This window comes from Diabrotica undecimpunctata, chromosome 9, assembly GCF_040954645.1.
Source record: "Diabrotica undecimpunctata isolate CICGRU chromosome 9, icDiaUnde3, whole genome shotgun sequence".
Classification (NCBI taxonomy): domain Eukaryota; kingdom Metazoa; phylum Arthropoda; class Insecta; order Coleoptera; family Chrysomelidae; genus Diabrotica; species Diabrotica undecimpunctata.
Window position 1 is genome coordinate 75403945 of NC_092811.1, and position 21410 is coordinate 75425354.

The window sequence follows — 21410 nt, forward strand, 5'->3', positions numbered from 1 at the left end:
TAGTAAGTTTGTATGCTTGGGCTCCTTGATAACCAAAATATGGCGATTTTTTTTCAGAAATTATGGTTCTTATCATTAAATTAATGAAATAATTAAAAAATGAAAAGACCTAACAATAACAAAGAAGATAAGCTCAGGTTAGCCAATGCCTTTTTTTTCTATTGCTCTACATACGAAGCTTTCGAAATGTGGGTCTACCACACCTTGATAAGGGCTCAAAGAATGAGGGAGAGGTCTGAAATTTTTCAGTTTTCTGGAGATATTATTTTTAATACCATTTTGTTGTCTTCGAGAGTCTATAAGGTCAATATTTTTTTCGTCAAACATTTGTTTTGTGACCAGATTTAATTACATCCCACAATAAAGATATTAATATTTATTAAAAAATACCAACAAGAGAAAAAATAAGAAACGAAGATGTATTGAGAGACATGAATATTTAAAATATGGTTTAATAGAACAGTTTATACCAGTTTTTTGCGCATACCTATTATATTTTCATCAGTATATTTCCTACTAAGTATGCTTTAAATAGAACACTTTTAATGCAATGTGAATCTCTTCTTACCTGCCCTTCAGTTGGATTTCCTGTTTTAGGTATAAAGGCTTATGTCAATAGTAAAATACTTTAAACTTTATTTTTCAATAAAGTCAATAATTATTCCTTAAATTGTGGAAAAGTTAATTTTCGAGAACTTCCTTATATAAAAACCATAATTATCTAATATATTGTATTTATAGTCACATATTGTAGTTTTAATCCCCCTCATATATCAAAACATATTTAAGCAAATATAACCACAAATTAAAAACATTCCCATTAATATCTATTAGTAATTTGCATTTGCTTGATATATAATTTCTTAAATTCGCGTAACATGTGTCCCAGATATTCTCCAGAGGTCAAGAGGCTCGCGTTATAAATTACTATAGTCACTCAGTCTGTAGAAAACCAGTTGTTAAAACATTCATATAAAATCGTAGAAATCCGCAAAATATTCTCAGTTAATAATGTATCTTATACTAGTCGTAGCGGTACTTTCGATCTTCAGTGTTATCGATGCGAAAGTGTACGATAGGTGTGAACTCGCGAAAGACCTTCAATATGTTTACGAATTTTCTAAAGAAGAGATATCTACATGGGTGTGTATAGTGCAACATGAATCTAACTTTAATACATCAGCAATGAATCGTGGTTCCGGTGACCACGGTTTATTTCAGATTTCTCAGTTATTTTGGTGTTCAGTTGATAACGTAGGTTTCGCCTGTAATGCCAACTGTGCTTCCTTCAGGGACGACGATATCAGCGATGACGTTAAATGTGTTAAGAAAATTTTTAAAGAACACTCCAGAATATCTGGAAATGGTTTCAACGCTTGGACCGTCTACGGCTATTATTGTAAACGAGACACTAGTAAATATTTAGACGGCTGTCGAGAAATCGAAATAGATACAATAGGAAACATTTTAACCGAGGACACTTTGGAGTTAGATGAAGATGAATACCACTTTCCTACACTTCCACTCATACCTAAAATATACAATCGCTGTGAACTTGCTAAGGAATTAAAAGATGTTCATCAAGTACCAACAGAAGAGTTATCTACGTGGATATGTATAGCACATCATGAATCTAGTTTTAACACTTCGGCGAATAATGAAGGAAGTGGTGATCATGGCATCTTCCAAATTTCAGAGCTTTATTGGTGCTCAAAGTTTAATAAAGCAGGAGGTTGTAACGCAAAATGTTCTCAGTTTAGAGATACTGATATAACAGATGATATTAGTTGTGCTAGAACAATATTTAATAAACACAAAGCCACAGCTGGTGATGGCTTTACAGCTTGGAGCATTTATCCACAATATTGCAAAGAAGATACGAAGAAATATATCGGTGGATGCCCAGGAGTTGATGAAACACTTACAATAAATAAACATAGCAAAACGCTGGATATTTTAAAACCCACACTTACTTCAAAAATTTATAATAGATGCGAATTAGCCAGAGAATTAAAGTATAAACATAATGTTCCTGACGAACAAATCTCCAAATGGGTATGTATAGCAGAACGAGAGTCCAACTTAAATACTTCTGCTTTAGGCAATGGAGATCACGGTATTTTTCAAATATCCGAACAATATTGGTGCGCTCCATATGGAAAAGGTTCCGGATGTAATGCATTTTGTGGTGATTTTAGAGATCATGATCTCACCGATGATGTTGCTTGTATTCAGATAATATTTAACGAACACGTAGGAATATCAGGAGATGGCTTTAATGCTTGGGCTGTTTATCCCTTTTATTGTAAAGGAGATACTTCATTTTATACATCAAATTGTTTTAAAGGAGATGCTAATTCTGTTATTCTACAGTCTAAACAACAATCCTTATATCCTTTTTCCCAAAGAATTACTTCAAAAAATAATATTATATCAAATGTTGAAGGTGATGTATCTCTATATAATTCAAAAATTTCTAAATATATAATTCCTAGACTACCACAATTTACTAATTTTAAAATAAATTTTGAAAAGCAGAGATTAGATTACATAAATCCATCTACTAAAATAGAAACAAACCACCATTCTAGTATCAGTAACAATAAAAGATTATACGATAACACTTTTTCCTCATTTACAAAACCAGCTAAATTTGATGACCTGATTACCAGTGAAAGTATATCAAGATTGGTTTCTACTACTTCTGATATCATAAAATCTTCGAATAAGTCATATGAATCTTTAACCTCAAAATCAACAAAAGATAAAATCATTTTAAAACTAGAGCCTGATTCTAAAGATTTATCAAATGGAACAGAATCTGCTAAGAGAACATTAGGTTTATACAGTTTGGTTAAAAAATCATCCTTATCCGATTTTTCAAACGATTCAATTAGAAATACTCGGAATTCACGACAAACAGCTAGGCAAATGAATACAAGACCTAGACCATCTATGTCACGTATATTACTGGATCCTTATACAGGCCAACCTTTCGAGAGACAAAGACCTCACCGTCCACCAGGTCCACCAAGACCTCCAGGACCACAACGACCAGCAATGCCAGGTCCATTAAGACCACAAGGACCTGCCAGACCTCAAGCACCTTCAAGACCCCAAGTACCTCCACGACCTCCACCATCCCGACCTTCCGGTTCACGGCCAAGACCTCCTCTACCTCCTCTTACGACGTTAAGACCTTTCAGCTGGAACAATTTACCCGGTGTGATCTTTACTTTATGGCCTAGCTCTACTACAGGACCTGTGTCGACTTCGGTGTATTCTACAACTCCTAAATCATCTTTGTATTCTACGCAAGCAACAAAATTAACTGAAGCTACAACATCAGATAAAATGTTTGGTATTATTACTGATTCCAATACACAAACTGTTCGTGCAACAAAGAGGGAATCAAAGTTAGAGGCTATTAACTTTCCTTGATATACATAATCTACAACACCCGAGGGATTTGAACTAATTCCAAATCAAAAAGTGTAGTATATAAGATAGCGTTAAGTAGTTACTAAAACTAAATAGACTGAGTTACTTTTATTAATATCGTTAGTTAATGACTTTTGCGTATGTATTAAAGGTGGTCCTGTGATGGTATCTTTTCCTCATTTGTTGTATGGAGATAAGGAATACCAGGAAACCATTATGGGCATGGAAGCAAATGCATTGAAGCACCAGTCATTTATTGTTTTAGAAGAGGTAAGATTCTTAAAATAGTGTGATTTTTTTCAATTTTGTTATTTTTAAATATATAATATTTCGTATCATAATAATCTTAAAAATAGTAAAAGATCCGACTGCAGAATCGTTACGTTTATAACGTAGTTCATTCAACTCACATTTTTACATCAATTTAAAATTAGGATAATATATTGACAAAATGGTGCTAGTCAAAAAGTGGCAGCAAATATTTTTAATTCGGTTAATATTAATTATAGACTACAAACCCATGGGACATTTTAAGGGGTCATTTGACCCAATATGAATTACATTGTGATATAAATCAATACTACAATATGTAATAACAACTTTATAAACGTCAATTTTTATCGGTAGTGATTACACTGGTAAGGTAGGCTTAACATTGAAGAGGGGGGCGTTTTGGTCAAACATATTTGTACAGCATTTAAAAGTTGGGTAGGTAATAAAAAATAATGACCTGCGACCTAATGCCGTACATAAATATTCGTACCAGTGCAGGGCCAATCTTTGATTTTCGGAAAATTTTGACCCCATTTTCGGTAATTTGATACAGTATGGCATTCATACAGATAGTTTCGTATCGTTATTTAAATTACTTTTTGCAGTGCGGTACATATTGGTTGGTATAGAGGTGAAAATCTAGGGCGCACCCGTCTATTTCTATATAGTACAAAGCAGGTAATTTGAGTTAATATGAAACTTACTGATTTAAATTTAGTTGCATAAAATAATAACATTTTTGGACATGCCGTATATTTTTAAGGGTACTTGTGTTTATGAGACTAAAATTAATTTCTCTCTAATAAGTGGGATATTACGACCAAAAATTTCTGTAGCGCATTGATATATTTTGTGAATATTGACATCAATTATCAACCAAAACAAAATGCTGTACAGAAAATATAGTTCTAAATGGCTTTAAAAGTATTATAGACCAGGTTATGAGGCCGCTAGCGTAGGAAAAATGTTTTTAATTCGGTTTCTTTACGGATTCCTTATTCAAAAACATCACCTTTAAATAAATTAAAAGGGTGTCAGGGAAAATTTGGGCAGAAATTGTTTAAACGATTTTTATAAACAAATTTCCAAAAATCGCTAGTTTTTGCTTCGAGAAATATTTTTGAAGTTTCTTCGGTCATTTTAAACAAAAAAAGTTTCTTGTCTTTTTTTTTCTAAAGTTAGTAGTTTTAAAGTTATCAACAATTTAAAATTTCAAAAAAGCGAAAATACGCTTTGGAGGCTGGAAAACCCATATGAAAATTATTATTTTTCAGGTTGTTAAGTACCTAAGTTAAAGAGCAGTTTTGAGCAGTCTATTAAGTTTTCTTTTCATTACCAAAAAATTTTTTTTAAGATAATTAATAATAAGTTTTGTGTTGGCGGAAAGGGTCGATAATAAATTAGTAATATCATAGAATTAATGTTATCAAAATTGATGAAATCATTTGTAGTAAAATTGATTCTTTAAAAAACCGTCTATATATTGCTCTGATGACATTTGATCGTAGAATAATTAAAAAAATTTAAGGACCAAAAGAAATTTTTTTCAAAAATTTTAGATATTTTTGTTAACTCTTTTATTTTTCATTTTACACTTTTTTGTTTTTTGTTTTTTTTTTATTTTTTAATTTGTACCATTTATTATAGCCGGCTATAAATTAGTTTGATAGTTTTTAGTTATATTCTGTCAAAACAATTGTCTACCGTACAAGAAATAACTACCTTACCGAAAAAACAACAATTCTATTCCCAAATACAGTTAACTGACTATAAACATTTGCAAGAACTATAGCTTTTAAACGGCATAGTTACCAAAAATTCTTTTACGCATCAAGTATTCATTTTAAATTGATGCCGTATATTTTTCAATGACCTTAACGAATAGGGTTTAAAATCAAGGGTTGCGTCCTAGAAAAGTAATCTAAATAACGATCCGAAACTACGTGTATAAATGTCGTACTATATTAAATATTCAAAAATAGGGTCAAAATTTTCCGAAAATCAAAGATTGTCTCTGCTACTGGTGGAAATATTTTAGTACGGCATTAGGTATCACGTCATTATTTTTGTATTACCTACCTAAGTTATAAATGTTTGACCAATATCCCCCCTCTTAAGTGGTAAGTTTAACCAATGTAGTCACCTGTACCGATACTTCATAGTTTCTAAAGTTGTTATTACATATTATAGTATTGATTTATATTTGATTTATACTGGGTCAAAGGACCCCTTAAAAATGTCCCATGGGCTTGTAGTTTATTAGTTTTTGAGAAATATTTTATTTCGTTCATTTATTTTTTAAATATAATACGCTGCTCAGGACGTATATGCATGTTTTTTTATATCAAATTAAAGCTAATTTTTTTCGTAATATGGGAAAAAAAATGGTCACAAATTGGGGTTGCTAGCTGTTAAAGATGCGTATTATCAAAGATAAAGTAAAATAGAGTTAGGGCGCAACGACACAAGTGGTTATATGTATATTATTATATTATATCTATCGACGCATGATTTAAAATCTCACACAACTGACATTTCAAACCAGTAGCGTTGGGCGCTAGCTGTCTTTTATTTTTTCTTTGATACCTTGCGTTTTTAACAGCTGGAACCTTAGTTTCCGACCGTTTTTTCTCAGACAAACGTATATCTAAATATTAAGAAAAAAATTATCTTTAATTTAATATAAAAAACATGCACATACGCCATGAGCAGCGTATTTTATTTAAAAAATAAATGATCGAAATAAAATTTTTGTTAAAAATTAATTTTTTTCTATTATTAGTACGCCTGTTCAATACTTTAATGCACAACATATTCATGAAGATATCATAAATATTAATATATAAATAATATACACCACATAAATATCTTTGTTTTTCAAATAGGTGACCTAATATACAAAAAAAGTTCTAACCTAAATAAATTTTTAACATACAAACAAAAGAAAAAATCAATGAATAATAAATTGAAATCAATAAAATGTTTCCCAACAAAAAAAAAGTCAATAAAAATATATACAAGAATATTGTGTACGTTCACTGTCAGCTCCAATATCACTTCATATTCTTAAGGAAAATCTTTAATTTATTCTCTAAATCAATAACAAATTGCAATCAATTTAACAACAAGTTCAACAACTAAAAAAAAGTCAAGAAAAATAAATAAAATTAAATAAACATATTGTGCACTTTCTCTGTCAATTCAAATATTACTTTATTTTTTTAAGGAAAACCTTCAATTTATCTTTTAACTTTTAACTGTCCTACAGTCTTTTAATTCATTAAGCACCACACTGTTTTCAATTTTATAAACCAAAATCGATGCAAAATATTAAAATCTTTGATATACCGAAAACCAGTTCAATGTAGAATTAACTTTATTGGTGTCACTCAAATCATTGTTAATATTATAAGCATACCACAATTTTGTAATTTCTGAAGTTGTACCATTTTATTTAGGTTGAACATAATCTACAATGTGTCCGTAACGTATGGAATAAATTCGAAAATCTAAAACACCTCGATTTTTAAATTTAATGTTCTACATTTTACAATAAAATTTCATTATACAAGGTGATACACATTACAGTGATGACGTCATCGGATCTTTTTTTAAATGTAACAGCCTGTATTTTAGGACATTTTTAGATCGATAAAAATGAGCTAATTTCAAAAAAGTATAATACTCCGGTCTAATGGATATAATTTGAAAGAGATGCGCTTAGAAAATAAATTATTTATTATCAATTGCAAAAAAGTAGCCTACTTCTAGTTTTTGGTAAACTGTAATTATTTTTAGTAACGTTCAATAACAATTAAGTAGTACATTAATTGTATTAATTCGCGAATGTTCTGTATTATTGCTTAGAATTAATTTTAAGTAGAAATGAATTTGAGTGTAAAGCAAAGAATTGAAATACTCATGATGTTTGGGTATGGAGACAAATCGCGAACTCATATAGAAGTGTGTAATTTATTTAATGATAAATATCCAGAAATACCTATCACGCAGCCAACAGTAAGTAATATTGAAAAGAAATTTCGAGAAACTGGTACGGTTTAAAATGCACGCAAATCAGGTCGTCCCTCTGTAAATTATGTTAAAACATTAGATGTTCTACTTGCTTTTGAAGAAGATACGCACACTTCGGTTCGTAAGGTTAGTAGTGATATCGATGTTTGCAAAACAAAGGTACACAAAGTACGTAATAGTAAGTAAAGTAAGTAAAATGCACAGTTGTACAGGAATTAAAAGAGGATGATCCAGATAAAAGAATACAATTTTGCGAAATAATGATGGATAACAGCCACCGAAACCCTCTCTTGGTTCAAAATATTATTTTTTCTGATGAGGCTACATTCAAATTAAATGGCGAGGTCAACCGCCAGAACTGTAGATACTGGTCAAAAGAAAACTTCAACTGGATGCGGGAACATCATACACAATAGAGATAGTGCAAACACTCCTGACCATGGTCAGGGGTGTTTGCACTATCTCTACCCGCAAAAGGTAAACGTATGGGCTGGCATTGTAAGAAATAAAATCATTGGACCCCACTATTTCGAAGGTAATTTAAACGGGCCAGCATACCTTCAGTTTTTAAGTGGGTATCTCGTACCTACTTTAGTTAATTTATTCCCCGGTACAATTAATCTTGGAGGTTTTGATAACAGTTTACGGTTTCAACAGCATGGTGCGCCTCCGCATTATACTTTAGGTGTTCGAAGGTACCTAAACGAAATTTTTCCGAACAGGTGGATTAGAAGATGTGGACATATTGAATGGTTAGCGAGGTCGCCAGACCTAAATCCTTTGGATTATGTTATGTGAAGTCATTTAAAGAATGTTGTTTATAAAATGAAACCTGCAAATATTGGAGACTTAAAAACAAGAATTCGTAAAGAAATAAACAATATGTCTCAAGAAAGCATAAACAAGGTTCTACAAGAATTTGTACAACGTTTGGGTTACTGTCAAATACAACAAGGGCTACAATTCGAACATTTAAGATTAAGTTATATATTATTTACTGGATTACTTTCAAGTTATTTATTATAATTTATTTCTAATTTATTAATATTATAAATCAATAAAAATTAATTTTCAAAGCGCATATTAATTTCTAAAAATAAAAAGACGGTTTAGGTTTGATTTCATTACGTACCACCATTCGATGATATGCACATTTCTGCCTCTTGGCTTCTTTCCCTAATTCCATACTGCCACAATTTTGTCAGTAAAGTATTTCGGTCTATGGTCTCAAAGGCTCTCTTAAGATCTAAGAATACAGATACTACATATTTATTTTGATTCAATTGTTTTAAATTTACTATTTGTCAATTGAAGTGCCAAATCACAAGAGTATTGCTTTCTAAAACCAAAATGATTACTTATCAGAATAGCATTTTTTTCAACACCTTCAATAATTTGATCACATACAACAATTTTAATCATTTTTTCAATTGGTGGTAATGAATTAATGGGTTTGAATTCTTTAGCTTTCACTGTAATATTTGTACTAATTTTAAGTTGATTCGGAATTTTACCAGTAGACCAAGAAGTGTTGATTACATTTAATATAATATGCCCAATTGTTTCAAAAATATCTTTGAGCATTTTAGCGTTTAATATATCATGAACTGAGCATTTACTGTCTAAGTAATTAACGTACATACGTAATTCATTTAAAGATCCTACTTTTTATTTTTTTATTGGTAGGTGTAAGTTACTAATTTTATAACAACAGATTTTTATTAAATCTAATGCTCCAACAATATTGTTAATACTTACAACAAAGTAAGTATTGAACTGGTTAGTGATTTCTTTGCTATCTTGACATGTTAAATACATACCTATTTTAAATTAATCATATTAGGGTGAACCTTTGGATTTAATGTTCACTAAATTCTTTAACGTTCTTCACACGACTTTTTGGTTGTGTCTAAATCTATGTATTTTATTAAAATAAGAATATACATAATATTATACATTATTCTAATGCCATTGAATTTTTTTGAATATACTTAGTTTTAACACTGTAGATTTTGATCACGTAAATAAATTAAGTATCAAAGATCTTGTTTGTATAAGATTGAGAAATTTTTATATTATTATTATTACTTTAATATTTCACACAGCTGTAAGAAATAGCTTCTGCAAAATTTTACCATTATATTAATTTCTAATGTTACATCGTTTTTGACATCAAACTACATTTTCCTACAATAATGGTTGTTATATTTAAATTTTTTTAAAGAATTGGTATATGTATTTCCGATATCAAAAGCTTTTAACAATTTTGAAGTTTGCTTGTCCAAAATGGTTTAGAAATTTATATCCATTTGCTATTGTTTGCGTATTATGGTACCATCTTCTTTAAAGAATTTAAACTCTTTTTACGTTGCAGTAATTTAGCATCACCAAGAAATTTACTATTTATAAGTCGTGTATATTCGTTTAGTGCACCCATCTTGGTAACCGTGGTCAAAATATTAAAATGGTGGCGTTAAAATAGTAGCTAAATGTTCATATGTAGTAGCATTCATGTATAACAACGAGAAAAAAATTTACTTTAAAAGTGAAGGAAATGAATAAAAACTACTACGAAGCACTATAAAAACCTGTCACATTGCACGTAAAAAAACTTTTAACAGTAAGGTGTAAAGATAAAAACAAAAAATTGACAAAGAGTTCTAACCGGAAAACGAATGTCAAGTTACAGGCATTTACGTTGAAGTAGTTGTGTGTCTTCATCGAGTTAGAATCTATGGAGAGGGCATCACGTGACTAAAAACGACCTCACTTCGGCCATATTGTTAAGATTGTTTTGACACTTTTGACAGATCGTATATTTTTGTTTACGTTTACGTTGTTTTTCGAATATTTTTAGTTTTATAATACTTTTATAGAAACTGTAATAATATATTGTGATAGTGCATAATAATGGTTTCTTGTTCTCAACGTAGTTGCAGTAGCAGAAGCAATGTTAATAAAAAATCTCAGGAATAACGTTCTACAGGTTAGGATACAAATATGTAAACAAAGTAATGGCCCGTACTTCAGAGAATAAATTAATAGTATTTGACTGTATTAATTTATCTTTATGTATAATATATCGTGTTTTTAGTGTTTACCGCGGGATAAATAAATCATAGTTTATTAAAAATGTATTGCATTTTTTTAGATTATGATTAAATCTTCTGAATAACTAGTCATATTTTTATAGTAGTGTTACGATAAATATCATGGCCTTTAAAACTGTAAATATATTATGACTAATTCTTTTCTGTTCCAGTTATTTTAGCGCTCAGTTGAAAGACCTGCTTACCTGCCGGCAGAAATTTCTAGTCCCTTCGATAAAAGACCTGTTTGGTTCCACGGCGATCAGGCAAGTTCCGGGAGGTCAAAGAAACCTCGAGAATAACTGTATTTTATATTTAAAGAGGAATTTTTTTGGAAGGAGGCCAGTTAGTTTTTGAAGATCGCGCCGCGTTTTAAAATGTAACGCACGTATTATAATAAATGTAGATAAATTATATAATTATTAAGTGTAAAATAAATTAGTACAAATAAAGACTTTAAATAAACTTTTAAGTATTATAAGTGTAGAACCTTGAATAATAAATAAAAACAATAAATTAGACTTATAATAATATAACAATGGTGTCAAGTAAAATAGAAAATAAATTGTGAAAATGACTACGATTTATGAGCTCACAGTGACCAATTTCAGAAGACATCTCAGGGATAGAGAATTAGCTTCTACCGGAAAAAAGGCTGAGTTCGTCCAACGACTAAAGAACGCTTTGGAGCAAGATTGTTTAGATCCAGAAACTTATATATTTGAAGATGCTGTCCTCTCGTCGATTTCGAAAATTTCTGGTGACATCGCATCATTAGAGAACAAAATTTCTGGTGACATCGCATCATTGGCGAACAAAGTTTCCGGCGACATCGCTTCTTTAGAAAACAAAGTTTCTAACGAGATTTCTTCTCTAGAAAGCAAAGTTTCTGCTAATATCTCTTCGGAAATCTCTAAAGTCACTTCTGAGATGTCTGCCCTGGACGATAGAATATCTTCAATAAAAAACCAAGTCGCTGCCGATAAGTTGGCCTTCAAAGAAAAGATGAAAGAGATGGAAAGGAAGATGGAGGAAACAGGGACAGCAGAGAGGGGATACAAGCCAATTACAGTAGAGACAAAAGAATAAGAGACGAAATGTAAGTTGGAAACACGGCCGAAATTTGAAAGAAGTGGAGGTTCTGTTCATATTAAAGTGCCAACTTTCGACGGAAAATCATCATGGAACAACTACATGAAACAGTTCGAATCAGATGCAAAAGCGAATGGATGGTTTGAAAAAGAAAAGGCTGTAAACCTGACTATCGCTCTTCGAGGAGATGCCTTAGATGTGCTTCAGACCATAGCCGTAGAGGAGAGAAATGATTTCGAACAACTGAAAAAGAGGTTAAATATGCGATATGGCCACGAACATTTGGAGCATGTATATCAGTCGCAGCTTAAAAATCGAAGACAGAAGAAAGATGAGGCTCTTCAAGAATATGAGGTATATATTGCCAGATTAGCACGATATGCTTATCCTACAGCTCCCGAAGACATGATGGAAAAATTGGCCGTTCAAACGTTTATTGATGGTCTTCGTGATCATGAAATGCAGAGAATACTGCGACTAGCTCGTCACAAGACGCTGATTAATGTCTTATCCGCCGCCCTAGAATACGAGTCAGCTACACAGGCCTCTGGCGGTTACAGTAAAGTTAGGACTGTAAAAGAGGAAGGAGATGAAGATAAACTTGACCAGCTCGTTAATATGATGAAAAGTATTACTTATGCAAGAAAACGAAGACCATAAAATCAAGAAACTCACCATCAGGAAAACTAGAACGAGTCGGCCTTAGGGGGGGGGGGCAGCTTCGACCCGGAACTTTTTCAAAGACCCTCTCATACTAATAGCTTCTTTGAAATGTCGTGAAGATAGTGTATATGTAGATGGAGAAATAAATGGTAAAAGGCATACGTTGTTGGTGGATACCGGAGCGACCAGAACCATTATACGCCCGACAGTTATAAACAGCCGTAAGAAACTGTCACCAACGAGGTTGCGACTTCGGACCGCTACAGGTGAAAATGCCAACATTCATGGAGAAATCCAGGTACAATTAGGAATTGGAGCAGAAAAGTTCGTCCATACTGTTATAGTTGCTGACATCAAAGGGGATGTTATATTAGCAATGCACGTAATGAATATGCATGGATTCCAATTGGATTTTAAGAATAAGGCAATGAAAGTTGGTAAAGAAGAGGTATTTCTTCATCCACATGATGAAAACACTGTGCAAGCAGCCATTAAAGAAGTGCCTGAAGCAAAACGATCATAGTAGCGCGACTACGGGGAATTGTGGACAAAGGGACACCTGTTATGATGGAGCCTTGGAACCATGACGACCACGTTGGCCGTGGAATCATAATTGGAAAGGAATTAGTGACTTCAGCTAAAGAAATTCCTGTGAGACTTATCAATGTCAATGAATACCCAGTGACCATCAAGAAAGAGACAAAAGTAGGAACTTGTGTACCTGTGACATCCATAATCCGTCAGGCGACAACATCTGATAATTCCAATGACAAATTCGACCAAATGGTTGCAGTTGTTGGACAGTCTCTAAATCAGATGGAGAGAAGAAAATTAAAGGAATTTCTTCGGCAGTATCGTGATATTTTCGTACCGAAAGGAGGAAAGTCGGGAAAAACAACCTTTGTTAAGCATAAAATTGATACTGGTAATGCTTAGCCAATACGTCAAACAGCTCGACGATTACCACAGGCGAAAAGAGAGGAAGCTGAAACAATTGTTCAGGAAATGAAGAAAGACGGGGTGATAGAACCTTGTACGAGCCCATAAGTCTCTCCGGTGGTCCTGGTTAAGAATAAAGACGGAACGACGAGGTTCTGTGTGGATTACCGTTTGCTAAACAACGTTACCAAGAAAGAAAGTTATCCTCTGCCTCGGATCGACGATACATTGGACACATTAACTAGAAGTAAATTGTTTTCTACTTTGGATTTGAAGTCTGGATACTGGCAGGTAGAAATGGACCCAGTAGATAAAGAGAAGACAGCCTTAACCACAGGATCTGGATTGTGGCAATTCAACGTTATGCCATTTGGACTCTATAATGCTCCTGCGACATTTGAAAGGCTTATGGAAAATGTGTTGAGAGGATTATCTTGGAAAACATGCCTGGTTTATCTAGATGACATAATCGTCTTGGGGGAGACATTTGAAGATCATCTGAAGAATTTAGGAAACGTTTTTAATCGACTTAAAGCTGCCCAATTGATGTTAAACCTCAAGAAGTGCCAGCTATTTCAAGGTAAAGTCAATTATCTGGGTCATATAGTCAGTAAAGAAGGAGTGGCCGTGGATAAGGGAAAATCGATTCCATTAAGGAATGGCCAGTACCAACGAACAAACATCAAGTGAGAAGTTTTCTTGGACTATGTACTTACTACCGGATGTTCATTAAGAAGTTTGCAGATATCGCTAAGCCATTAACGCGACTTACAGAGGAAGCAAGAGATTACTGCTGTGATACAGACTGCCAAAATGACTTTGAGGTCTTGAAAAAGCATTTAATAACAGCACCAATTTTAGGGTATCCACTGCCAGAAGGAGAGTTCATCTTAGATACAGATGCAAGTAATGTGGGAATTGGAGGAGTGCTGTCTCAAATTCAAGGAGGACAGGAACGAGTCCTCGGATATTTTAGTAAAGTTCTCTTAAAACCTGAGCGGAATTATTGCGTCACGAGAAGAGAACTTCTAGCAGTAGTGAAATCAGTAGAGCACTTTTATCAATACCTCTACGGAAGGAAGTTTCTAATCCGAATCGACCATTTCGCCCTTAAATGGTTGATGCAGTTTAAGAATCCAGAGGGTCAGATAGCCAGATGGATCGAACGACTCCAAGAATACGATTTCAAGATTGAGCACCGGGCCGGAGTGAGCCACAGAAACGCTGATTCTCTTTCCAGAAGGCCATGCCCAGCAGAGTGTTCTTACTGCAACAAAACGGAATCCAAGAAAGCAGCAGTGCTAAGAACAACGATGGTCAACGACGACTGGACTCCTACTATGATCATAAAAGAACAAGAAAGAGACCCAGTTATACAGAAAATTCGAAAATGAAAAGAGGAAAACCGTCGACCACCTTGGCAAGAAATAACAAACCTATGCTCAATAGTTAAGACGTATTGGGCCCAATGGGACTCATTTATCATTGAAGATGGCTTGCTCAAACGAGTACTGGAAAATAATGACGGTTCAGAGAAGATAAGACAATTGGTGATCCCAAAGAGCAGAATAGCCGAAGTATTTCGTCAGTTACACGACAGTCCATCAGGAGGGCATTTTGGTGTAAAGAAAACCCTTCAGCGAATTCGGGAACGGTTTTATTGGATGAACAGTTCCAACGACGTAAAAGACTGGTGTAAGAAATGTACTATTTGTGCTACGAGTAACGGGCCTTACCGAAAAAGGAGAGCTCCTATGAGACAACATAATGTTGGAAGCCCGTTTGAAAGAATAGCTGGACATCGCTGGACCATTTCCAGAAAGTGAAAATGGAGGCAAGTACATGTTGGTAGTGAAGGATTACTTTAAAAGTGGGTCGAGATCTACGCACTTCCAGACCAGAAGGCCGTCACCATTGCAGATAAGTTGATCCAAGAATATATCAGCCGATTTGGAGTGCCTTTGGAGATCCATAGTGACCAAGGCAGGAACTTTGAAAGCGATCTATTCCAACGAATATGTGATAGACTAGGCATGAAGAAAACAAGAACTACAGCATATCATCCGCAATCGGATGGTATGGTAGAACGGATGAATAGGACAGTTGGCAAGTATTTGACAAAGATGGTGTCCGATCATCAGCGAGAGTGGGACCAATATCTTCCGTTTTTCACAATGGCCTACAGATTTGCTGTTAACAAATTAACAGGCCAGACACCAGCCAGAGTCCTATTCGGACGCGAGATGCGACTACCTTGTGATTTAGAGTTTGGGTGTCGACCTAGAGAAGATGTAGCAGGCGAAGATTATATGATTGAATTACGAAGAAGAATGGACGATATACACGAGTTGGTCCGTTCCCATCTTCAGATCGCCAGAGACCGAATGAAGAAACAGTACGATACACAAGCCGAAAAGGGTTGTTTTAAGAAGAACGACAAAGTCTGGCTCTATAGTCCCAAAAAACGAAAAGGTTGTTCTCCCAAATTGCAGCAGTTTTGGGAAGGTCCATACCTCATTATGGAGAAGATCAACGATGTCATCTACCGAATAAGCAAGATTCCGAGGGGAAAGCCGATGATAGTACACCATAACCGGCTGGCGTCTTTCGAAGGTGACCACGACGTAGATGAAGAAGTGAAAGTAAACCAAGTCCAAGATGTGTCTGACCTCACGTTTGAGAAATTCATGGGTGCCTATAGAGGTACCGGTAAAGCAAGACATGGTGTTACCACTGAAGAGAAGCAAGATCTACTCGCGCTTCCCGATGATTACTCGCTGGCCCTTACCATCCCGGCCAGTATCAAAGACGCACCAGTGTTGGCATCCGTATTTCGAAGGAAGTTCGGTCGAGTTGCAGAACTTCAATGCCAAGTGCCAGCTCCCGGGAAAGCCTTGAAACTCCAAGATGCATCACGTTACCTTTTCTACCTGGCAACAAAAGACACTGCCCGTACTTCAATTGAGAGAGCACGTACTAAAGTCCGACGTGCAAAAGTTAGCCATGCCAAAGTTAGAGTGCCGCCAATTAGATTGGAGGGTTATCCGAAGTATGGTGGAGGAGATCTTTAAAGACACCGATTTTCAGGTGTTAGTCTGTTGCAATCCGCATAGTTACTGGTGCGGAGAGAAAACCGTCCCTTGTCATTTTTTTACAACTGGAAGTTGTAAAAGAGGCTCCAGTTGCCGATACCAGCATACCGTTCCAGTTCCAGTCCCGACAAGGTTCCACGAGGAACCATCTTTTAAGAGGGGGGCAATGTTACGATAAATATCGTGGCCTATAAAACTGTAAATATATTATGACTAATTCTTTTCTGTTCTAGTTATTTCGGCGCTCAGTTGAAAGAACTGTTTACCTGCCGGCAGAAATTTCTAGTCCCTTCGCTAAAAGACCTGTTTGGTTCCTCGGCGATCGGGGAAGTTCCGGAAGGTCAATAAAACCTCGAGAATAACTGTATTTTATATTTAAAGTGGAATTTTGTTGGAAGGATAACAGTTAGTTTTTGAAGATCGCGCCGCGTTTTAAAATGTAACGCACGTATTATAATAAATGTAGATAAATTATATAATTATCAAGTGTAAAATAAATTAGTACAAATAAAGACTTTAAACTTTTAAGTGTTATAAGTGTAGAACCTTGAATAATAAATAGAAACAATAAATTAGACTTACAATAATATAACAGTAGTTTTAATACTATTGAGTCCGGCCATGATCCCACCTCCATATTGGTATCATTGTTAGCCACGCCTACCTACGCCGTTTTTAATACACACGTTAATATGCTCATAGCTTCTCCATAGATTCTAACTCAATGTGTGTCTTTCATGGTTGTGTGTTGACACAACTTATTGGAGTGTGAGACGAGCAGGCGCGATACACAAGAGCGCAAACCAACAATGCAGATGATGCTGAAGGAAATAAATTTTTTTAGTGGAAATGTCTACAAAACCAATATGTAGTGAAGAAAGGTTGAAGTCTGAAATTTATTATGGCGATTTAGTCAAGGATTTTAGTTCCTACAAGGGAAGATCGAAGGTAGGAGAGGAGCCGGCCGCAAACAATTATCCTGGTTAAGGAATATTAAAGAATGGACAGGAATACACAATACAGGCGAGCTGTGTCACGCCGCCAAGAACAGAATTCTAGTAATGAGATAGTCGCCTACGCACTTTGGTGTATGGCATGTTAAGAAGAAGAAGAAGAAGTCAAGGAAGGAGTATATAGATAGTAAAATAAGTAAAGGTTGAATATAAATTAGGAATGAATCAGTATATATATATATATACATATATATATATATATATATATATATATATATATATATATATATATATATATATATATATATATATATATATATATATATATATATATATATTAGTGTAATTTCTTGGGCTTAGGTTCATAAAAAAATTGTTTTGATACTAAGACATTTTTATATTTTTTTTCGACGTTTCGGCAGGAAATCCGTGTCTTTTTCAAGAAGTGATATGAACTAAAAAAAACATTTTATCAAATAAATATTACGGTTTAAAAGTGAAACATTTGACTTACCAAGCATGTAAAAATTCGGTCCTAACACAATTAAAGTATACATAAACGTCACAATTAAAATAATATTAATAGTATAGGACAGACTAAGTCACTACACGTATTACATGTAAAATGTATTTTAAATTTAATTAGTTTTTTATTGATGTTGGTTTATCGTTTAAACAATCAGTTATTTTAACAACATAGGCGTTCTGAGATTATCTTTTTGTGTGTTTTTAAATTAAATCAAAATATATCTTGTTTAAATTTTTGACATCTTTTTTATCATTTATTGCGGTATTATTCTTTTTGGTTTGTATAGACTCTAGAAGCTCCCTCTTCTTCCTGTTATGTTCACTTTTTAGGATTTTGGTTTTGTCAAAATCAAATTTATGTTTCTTTTCGTTTTCATGTTTTGTGAGGGCGGTTGAGTTTTTTTTGTCATATTTGTGGGAACGTATTCTTAAGCTAAGTAGCTGACTGGTTTGTCCAATATATACTCCATCACAATTCGAGCAGGGAATTTCATGAGCAACCGTAATGTTATGTTTAGACAGAAGATTTGCAGTTTGTGATAACCGTTTTATATAGGGGAGAGACATATAGTTTTTCTTTACCGGATTGGTGTTATTGTTGTTATTGTTATTGTAAAATGTATGCAGTCGCGATTTGAAAGTGTTATCGATAAGTTGGTGTGGGTACGAATTAAGTGTTAGTGCTGTTTTTGCTTTTTTAATGGCCTGCGGTCTATTGATAGGATCGGATAATCTAATAGCTCTATCGGCGAGTCCGATAACTACAGATTTCTTTTGAGACAATGGATGATGAGAGTTGAAATTCAGATATCTCGACGACCAGGTTTTTTTGGTGTACCATGAAGTAGTTATAGTGCTGTTTTCTCTATGTAGGGTCAGGTCCAGAAAATTAATTTGACAATTTTTTTCAACTTTTAATGTGAAATTTAGTTTTTGGTGAAAGTTATTGAATTCATTTAGTAAAATATCCATTTTATCCTCTGGTGCTGCACTCAAGCAGTCATCTATATAGCGATGGAAAAAAGGAATATAAAAATCTATTTTATTTAAAACAATTTACAACAACTGTTTGTTGGAAGATTTTGTTTTTATATAGGAAATAGGTTGACTTTAAGGTTGTTTCGACTGCTAGTAGAAATTCTTCTAGAGGGATGTCTGTGAACACTTTGATTTCATTTCACTTGTTTTTAATAATGTTTTCGCTGAAGCTATTGGAATATTGGTGTATAAAGATACCACATCGAGAGAAACTAATTTATAATTTGGAGGTAAATATATATTTTTAAGTTTTAATTTCAGGTGATCAGTGTATTCATTTATTACATTGGAAATAATGTTCTTCAAATATTTTAAAAAGTTTTCAAAAGGATGAAAACAGGAAAACACAAAATGAACTCACACAACATGAAAACAACTAATTAAATTTAAAATACATTTTACATATCGTCTATATAGAGGTAAAACTCACTAACTACAAATAAGTACAACAGAGATATTTAACATTTTGTCCGTTTTTCACTTTATAATTTTATTTATGATTATTATAGATAGAAGTGATATTATTTATGGAGGTTAGGTGTTACTTTACTATCACGTTTTAAAAGAAATGATCAGAACTCAATAATTTTAAAATTATTAAGCTAAATGTACTTAATGAATTTTACCTCAAACTATCATATTCCTGATCGGTACTTAGGGATAAAGTAACTAGACAGGAAGTGATGAAAAATGTTATTATTTCGTTTACTATTACAAATTATAATAAATTCCTGTAAAATTGAACACAACAAAACAAAATATAACAAAAATACTTATTTTAAGGATGAATTGATGTTGAATCTTCTGATTCCTCATCAAAATTGGGTTCTGGCAGGTTGTCATTTGTAGAGGTACTTGTTGGTAGATTTTTATAATACTGATGAACTTCATCTGGTATGAGATTGTCGTTGCAAAGTTTGACTAGATCTCGTTTCTTCGGAGTTGAAATTAGGAGTAAATCGTTATAGAGAGATTTTAACCTTATTTCTGAAATATCCCGATTACTCCTTCTTCCTGGACCACAAGAAATAATTAATTTTTTTTACGACTATGAATGGTCATATCTAAAAAAAAACACATCGGCATGTTCTTTTACAAATTTGAAGCATTTAATTTTTAGCCAGGATACTGTGCAGTCGTCTTCATCTTTCGTTCTATTTTTTATTATTGTTCGTGCCAAATTATTTAGATCATAGAAATCTGTATATTTAAGTTCTCGTACTGCATACGGCTCCTTCTGTAATCTTTTCTGCCGTGCTAACCTAAATATTTCCAGCCAATCGTTCATGATAAAAGCTGTTTGGTTTTTCTTAGAATGCTCTATCGCCGAATGCATAGAGTCGCACTCCATATGACTATGTCCTGACTCCAAAAATTTCTGTTCTATGCATTCCAAGTGCGTAGTATGCACTGCATATAGAAGTGCAGCAGCCACTTGCTGGTTTCTATTTTGACCTCCACAAGTGTCTGAAAACAATGATATTTTCAGAACTGTGGAGGGTAAGTTTGTAATATACTTTAACAGAATAGATCCAATTTCGTTGCTACCACGCTTTCCATTAACTTCATTCCAGCAGTAGCAAGATGCGTGCTCACCATCTCCCTCATAAATGGTTAAATTGTATACAGATAATTTTCGAGAGTAGTAAAATGGGGATACTGGGGAGTGAGGTAGTTGCAATACACTTTGAAGGTCGAATGTTGCTGTTTTAAATGTCTTGTCGTTTTGAGATAACTTTTTGTTTGCTTCATGGCATTCATTCTTCCTTATTATGTGCATTGAATATTCTATTTCTAAAGCTTGTTTTTTTGTTGCATCTGCAATGTTATATTTACTGCATGCTGCACATTGATCTTTTCTAGGAACGAAAAAAGAGTAATTATAGTCAATACCAAAAATTTGCCTGTATTTCCAATGACTGACTGGCTTTTGATTTTCAGCTAGACTTTCGAGATAGAGATTGTACATTTTTTTAATTGATAATTTAGAGTCCAAATAAAGTCTTTGACTGGTGGCCCTTGTATAATGCGACTCTACAGCAGGGAATGACTCGATATGTTTTTTTACCAACTGAATAGACTCTTCATTAGTAGCGTTTGCAGGGATTTTGCGACCCCTTTTATCTTCACTAAAAAAACAACTTGTTGAATTGGTTCCTTGTAAGGCCGTGTTTATGGGACCATTAGAAATGCATAGAGTTCTCTCAAAAAACTTGGCACATACTCTGTGCCGTCCTGAGGGACTTTCAAGGAAGTACAATCTTGAAACC

General features: G+C 33.7%; 2 protein-coding genes across 2 annotated transcripts in view; both read left to right on the plus strand.

Moving 5' to 3' along the window:
* The window catches only part of LOC140450152 (sensory neuron membrane protein 1-like), a 436941-nt gene that overhangs the window by 376972 nt on the left and 38559 nt on the right, over positions 1–21410 (plus strand). Inside the window, exon 7 of the mRNA XM_072543598.1 lies at positions 3593–3711. Within this exon, the coding sequence (XP_072399699.1) occupies positions 3593–3711 (119 nt within the window). The remainder of the gene's footprint in view (positions 1–3592; positions 3712–21410) is intronic.
* On the plus strand, positions 980–3602 carry LOC140450151 (uncharacterized). The gene has a single exon (XM_072543597.1). It carries the CDS (start codon positions 1012–1014, stop codon positions 3439–3441), a length of 2430 nt encoding a protein of 809 aa, XP_072399698.1. The 5' UTR covers positions 980–1011; the 3' UTR covers positions 3442–3602.

Excerpts from the sequence above, each read along its gene's own strand:
- LOC140450151 (XM_072543597.1), top strand. The coding sequence starts at position 1,012 with ATGTATCTTATACTAGTCGTAGCGGTACTTTCGATCTTCAGTGTTATC.